This window comes from Cebus imitator, unplaced genomic scaffold (genome assembly GCF_001604975.1).
Source record: "Cebus imitator isolate Cc_AM_T3 unplaced genomic scaffold, Cebus_imitator-1.0 Scaffold17, whole genome shotgun sequence".
Taxonomy (NCBI): domain Eukaryota; kingdom Metazoa; phylum Chordata; class Mammalia; order Primates; family Cebidae; genus Cebus; species Cebus imitator.
This window is the reverse complement of record NW_016107332.1, coordinates 1-6,938: the sequence shown is the minus strand read 5'-3', so window position 1 is coordinate 6,938 and position 6,938 is coordinate 1. Positions and strand designations below refer to the sequence as shown.

Genomic DNA, 6,938 nt, shown 5'->3' with positions numbered 1-6,938 from the left:
AAAAAAAAAAAAGTCAACTTGAACTAATTATTTCTTTTCAAATATCATTAGAATAAGCTTTATTTTGCTTATTTTAAATAGTTTTTAATAATTATTGTCAAAGTATTCGTGTATAACAAAGTCTCAAGTTTAATTTTTTTAAAATACATTCCACTATTTAATGTGAAGGATTTTTTTCCCAATATTAAGCAAGGAGGGATTAACTCATTTTCTTATTATTTCACATTTGTTGAAAACTTCTTAAGAAAGTATATAGTCTCATGACTATTTGGATCTTTTAATTTATCCCTTTCAATGATCTTTGCTGTGTTTTTCATTCATTTTTCAACAAATATTTGATTGATCCTTTCAACAAATATTTGTGTGCTTATTATGTGCCAGACATTTTTCTATGCCATGGATACATCAGCAAAAAAATAAAAGATAGGCAAAATCTCTGCCTTCCTATTCTAGAGTAGATAGACAATAAAGAAGATAAATATACTCTACAGTAGGCAGTGGTAAGTTCTAATTTAAAAAAAAAAAAAAGCTAAAGCAGAAGTATTTATGTTACATGCTCAAGTAAAGGAGAAGTTGAATTTTCATTATTTATTTCTGAGACAGGGTCTTGCTCTGTCACCCAGACTGGAGTGCAGTGGTGTGATTATGGCTCATTGCAGTCTCAATGTCCTGGGCTCAAGCAGTCCTCCCTCCTCAGCCTCCCAAGTAACTGAAACCATAGGCATGCACCACCACACCTGTCTACTTTTAAAATTTTTTGTAACGATGAGATCTCCCTGTGTTACCCAGGCTGGTCTTGAATTCCTGGCTCAAGCAGTCCTCCCACATTGGCCTCCCAAAGTGCTAGGATTGTAGGAGTGAGCCACCACACCTGGCCATGAATTTTGAAATGAGGTAGCCCAGAAAACCTCACAGAAAAGTTGACTTATGAATAAACGCTTTAAGAAAATAAGGGAAAGAGCAACCCAAGCAGAAGCAGCAGCAGGTGCTATAGCCCTTAGGTAGAAGCATATCAGAGATGTGGAGGTACAGCCAGCAGACCATTGTGACTAGAGCACAGTGAACAAGAAGATAAAGTCAAATAGGGAATGAAGGGCCACATTACATACTTTTATTGATCATCATTAGGACTTTGGCTTTTATTGTTAGGAAATAAAAGCTACGGATGCTTTTGAGCAGACGAGTGATGTCTTATGTAAACATTTATCAAGGTCATTCTGGCCGCTATGCTGAGAGAAATCCAAGGATAGACAAGAATGGAATCTAGGAAACTAGTAATGGACTAATACAATAATCTAGGCAACAGATAATGTTGGCTTGAATCAAGATATTAGCTGTGGAGATAGAAGGAAGTTTTCATATGCTGCATATATTTTGAAGGTAGAGCAGGACTACTGGTGACAAATACACAGCATGTGAGGAAGAGAGGAGTCAAGTACCTGAACAATTGAAAGGATAGAGTTGCTTTTAACAGATTTGGGATACTGTACATGGAAGTATAGATTTGGAGGAAGTCTCAGGAGCTCATTTTAGGATATGTATATCTGTTAGATATGCAAGTGGAGATAAGAGGCATTTGGATATATAGTTTCAGAATTTGTGGGAGAGGACTAGGGATGGAGCTGTAAATATGAGGGTCCTCAAACTATACAGTTATTACTTGGAAAACAATAAAAAAGAGAACATATCTAAGAACTCAACCTGAGACACTCCAATATTTAAAAGTCAGAGAGAGGAAGAGGAACCAACAAAGGAGATGCATAAGGAGCAGTCAGAAAGATAAGAAAACTAGGTGAGTATGGTGTTTTGGAAGCAAAGTGGAGGGAAAAAAGTGTTGTGAAAAAGTGGGAGTAGTCAACTATGTCAAATCCTGCTGATTGGTAAAGAAAGATTGCAATTGAGAATTGGCCATTAGATTTAATGGCATAGAAATTATTGATGACCCAGGTAAGAACGGTTTCAGTGGTGAGGTAGAGGCAAGAACTTGACTGGAGTGGGTTGAGAGAATATTTAATGAATATCTACTACTCTTATTAAATTGTAAACTCCCTGTAGCCTGGAACTATACTTTGTTCACTGCTATAGACTATCGCTTAACACAAATCTGGCATGTATTAGGCACTTAGTAAATATTGAATTAATGAATAAATGAGTAAAATGACATTTACCCACAAAAGTCATATTCTCCTGCAGAGAATATGATAGAAAAGGCCATAAGCCCCTGTAACTTTGCTGCCATTAACTTATACCAGAACTTCTATTGTTACATTTAATAGTAAAGCATTTTAGGTGTTTGTTCATGTCTGACTCTTCCGCTAGAGTGGGACACATGATATATAGCACAAAGCATTTCATGTTAAATAAATGAACAAAAGCAAGCATGAATGAATGAATAGTGAATGAATATGCCCAGAATTAAGTATAGTACAAGTATGTGGTGATAGGTAATTATAATATAAAAATGATTACTGTAATTGTATATGATACAACTATATTATATAAGATACAAAGCATAGTGGGATAGGTATCATAAAAATATACAAAAAATTTTCACAGAACAAATGGCATTTGAGGCAGGCTTGGAAAAAATCTTGTAGAGCTTTGATTGATGGAAATCTGCCTTGGCAGGAAGTAGAACATGTATAGGGAAGTGTAAGGTGCAAAGAAATTTAGTCTAATGCCATTTCTTATGCTGCTATTAATAGTGATGCTACTTTAAATTTATAGTTTGTTACTGTTTACAAATCATTTTCACATATATTATTTCAACATCACACCATCTCTCTGACGTAGTTCAGATACTAGTTTACCGGTTTGACAAATGAAGATTTGGGATTCACAGAGGTTAGTTAACTGACTTGACCAAGGCATGCTATCCAGTAATTGTCAGAGTCAAAACTCAGATGCATGTTTTCTGACTCCAAGTCCTTCTTGGCTTTTTCACTAATTCACTGTGGCCTTAAATGCATTAAGTACAAAATTGTACTTAATTTGGTATGCAGTGGAAATGTATTGACATGGCAGGGGAATGATGTCATCACAGTTGAGCTTTTAGGAAAACCAATTTGGCGGAAGGAAATGTTGGACCAGGAAGAAACTGAACAACTGTGAAACATTTGCAGTAGTCCATGAAAAAAAGAATGAGAACCAAAACAATATTAGTTCAGTATGAATGGATAGAAACAGAAGACTGAGGAGACCTTGTAAAAATAGCTATCAGACCTACTTTTGTACCTAAGATTTTTCTACCTCAGTGACTATAATAATGGTGCTGGTAGAAAGAAGAGGCAGTTTGGGGTGACCATGAGTGTGGTATCTTGGGTGCAGTTAAGTTACACAGAAACAATTTGATCCTTTAAAGGGTTGCTTTTTTAAGGATCAGATTGTTTCCGTGTAACTAAACTTGCTTTTGAGGTTTATTAAGTGGGACCAGAGCAGCTTAATTTTGGAGTAGAATTTTGCTCCATTACTAAAGCAATACTCTTCTGACTACTCTCCCCAATGCCTTGTTTATAACAGGTGTGGTTTGTTTGTTTGTTTTTTCATTCTGGTTAGTGAGAAAATTAACTATTCTTGGCATTTTATGAGCTTGGCATTTTTTCCCTCTGATCATTTGAGGTGGTTTCTGCCCCAGTTTGTATCTCGTGTGTGTGTGTTTGTGTGTGTGTATGTGTGTGTGTATACACACACATATATATATGTATACATACACAGGTATACTCTCTTTACTACTTAGCAAAGATTTGAAGGGAAACTTCAGCAGATTTCTGGAGCTTTCTCTATGCACCTCTCTTTCTGGCAGAATCTTCCAGGACACTCTCCTGAAGATTCCATCCACCTTAATCTCCCCAGATTTCCTACTCTACATATTCAGCTCAGGACAACCATCAAGCTCTTTTTGGGTTCTTCCTCCCTGTTAGTGGCCTGGAGCTTCTTTGCATGCAGTAAATTGGGCCATTTTAGGGTTCGTTTCATTTGTTCCTCCTCTCTTAGGTACTACTCTCTGCTGCCTGATATCTAAGATGTGCAAATTGTTGTTTTATATATTTGGTCTATAGTTTAGGTGTTTCAGTTCAGTAGGTAAATCTGGTTCCTGTTATTTTATCTTGGTCAGAAGAAGAATTCTTCCAAAGATCTTGATGTAGCTAATTACAGAGACTAGTGTGGGGGAAAAAGGCACTGTTAGCTAGTTGTTGAAATGATTTGAAAAAGATTCTTAATGGCAATTAGCTTTCAACTAAAGGGGATAAGGTACTATTGATGTCATGTCTTTAAAAGAGATGTTGAATAATAGCAATGCTAATTCTGCTGACTTTATTTTTAAATTTTAATTAAAATGAACAATTTATATTTTATTGTTTTCTACAACCTTTACTCATTACAAGTAAGTCACATACCTTTGTATTTTTTCCTTTTCTTATTTATAATGTACTTAGAAAAATGTGTCTAAATTTCAGCCTATAAAAATGATATGGTGGAGATTATTTTATTTCACATGTAGGACTTAGATTTTAATATACAATATACTTATAAAGTTATTGATTGGCATCTTGATAGTATAAATACTCGAGTGAAATGCAAAGACAATAGGCACCTTTAGTCATAAATTCATAGCTGCTAGATGCTGAAAGACTATTTAAACTAACCCTGTAGGTAGTAGAGAGGTCTTTAATAGCAGCCTGTATTAACTCACAAAGTAAAATAAAATTAGCGCTTTTTCAGATTTTTCTGTAAATTAGATTTTTGACACTTGCTATTGACAAAGGAGATTTTTGCTATACTTTTATAAATTAAGGAGTATTTGTCACTTCCAAAATCTCTCAAAATTTATTGAAAATGTGTATGTGTATATATATTTATGTAGAACATATATACTGTATATATAGCTATATGTGTGTGTATGTGTGTATATGTTTCTAGGTAGTAAACTTAGGAAAATTGTCAAATTATTATAATATTAGATCTTATTACTTTTAGTCTGTTATGAAGCTTTCTGTTAATTAAGTGGCAACCCAAAGCACATGCTTTATTACACCTTTCATTGAGACATTTTGAACATTTAAAAAATATCATCTCATTAATTCTTAAAAATACAGTTAAGAGTACCTCAATAATTATCAGGGCTGTGTTAGTGTTCTCTAGAGACACAGAACCAATAGGAGATATATAAATATAGATAAAGGAGATTTACTGTGAGTAATAGGCTCACACAATTATGGAAGCTGAGATATCCCACAATATGCTGTTTGTAAGCTGGACACCCAGGAAAGCCAGTAATATAATTCAAAGTCTAGTGGCCTTTGTAATTCTGATTCCAAAGGCCTGAGAACTAGGAGACTGGTGATATAAATCCAACTCTGAAGGCAGGAGAAGATTAGATGAAACATTCCGGCTCAAGCAGTGGGGTAGAAAAGAAGAGGCACATTCCTCCTTCCTCTACCTTTTTTTCAGACTCTCAATTGATTAGATGATACCTACCCATGCTGAGGAGGACAGTTTACTGAGTCTACTGATTCAAATGCTGATCTCATCTGGAAACACTGTGACACACACACACACACACACACACACACACACACACACTGTTTAACCACATACCTACGTATCCCCTGATCTAGTAAGAAATATTCTGTACAAACCTGAAAAGTAAAATATACCCTTGAAATTAGTATGCCAGTGTTCCGTTTGGATTAGTCATGATCTTGAGTGTATCCTTTGGTGAAATGAAGACATTCTGTGAAGAATATTTGGCAAAAGGGTCATCTGTATTTATAACATGGATAGTATCATTATATACTAGAGTATTTGTAATAACTGTAATTACCTACATTAAAAGAAAAACCTCCAACAAATTAAATTTAACAGAGTTTAATTGAGGAAAGAACAACTCATAAATCTGCAGCCCCCAAGCCAGAAGAGGCTCCGACACTGCATTATAGCCACATGGTAGAAGATTTATGGAAAAGAAAAGTGACAAACAGAAAACAAAAGCGAGATGCAGAAACAGTTAGATTGGTTACACCTCAGCATTTGTTACAGTCTAGCGTTTGATTTGAACGTGGTTTGAATCATTGGCCACCTTTGATTGGTTGAAACTCCATGATTGTCACAAGAGTAGGTTACAGTCTGTTTACACATCCAGTTAGATTACAGTTCACTATGTATGGAGAAACCACTAGGCCGAACTGAAAACATGTAAGGAGGTAGCTTTAAGCTAAACTTAACACTACATTCTCTTTTAGTTTAACCAGTAAAGCAAACCAAAACATAGAACTTACTTTTAACATTCAGTTTATTGGTAATCATTCTAATTATCTCTTTTATTTCCTCTTTATCCATTCCCTGTACCCCTTTTTCCATTCATAGCTCTATGCCATCCCTTGGTTTCTCACCATGTTTACTCGTAAGTATCACTACCCCCCGGATTTTTTTTTTTTAATATTGTATTGGTGAAAGGACCGCCCAATGCCTCCCCATATTTTATAGTTACAATAATATTGAGCAGATTTAGAAAGTATTTTTATGTATTTCTAACATAATACAGTTGAGTAGAAAGTAATTTCAATCGTTCTGATTCCTGAATATCAAAATGAGAATTCTGTACGATAAAAACCTGTTGTACCTATCATATTTGTAAAAACTCTGTCCCCTTTTGAAAAAAAAAAATCAACTATAGTATTTACATTAAGATTATAAGGGCAACTATTACAAACAAATCAGCTTAATTTTCAGAGATTCTCCAATAATTTTTATTTTTTAAACTAGGATTCCTCTACAAGTTAAGCAGGTTATGTGAATGGGTAATACTTTGTTACAAATATTAATAAAGTGAACATTCTTACCTATAAAATATGATTTGCATGGTAACTGGAATAATATTTGAGGTAGATCTTTATGCACTGGCCTGGAAGATATCAATAGTATTTTTTTTTTTTTTT

The 6,938-nt window shown here is 34.6% G+C and overlaps 1 protein-coding gene across 1 annotated transcript in view; it reads left to right on the top strand.

The window, feature by feature from the left end:
- LOC108289427 (TBC domain-containing protein kinase-like protein) overlaps positions 1-6,468 on the top strand; it is a 114,151-nt gene extending 107,683 nt beyond the window's left edge. Inside the window, exon 22 of the mRNA XM_017508856.2 lies at positions 6,367-6,468. Within this exon, the coding sequence (XP_017364345.2) occupies positions 6,367-6,453 (87 nt within the window). The 3' untranslated portion in view covers positions 6,454-6,468. The remainder of the gene's footprint in view (positions 1-6,366) is intronic.
- Positions 6,469-6,938: the final 470 nt, after the last annotated feature.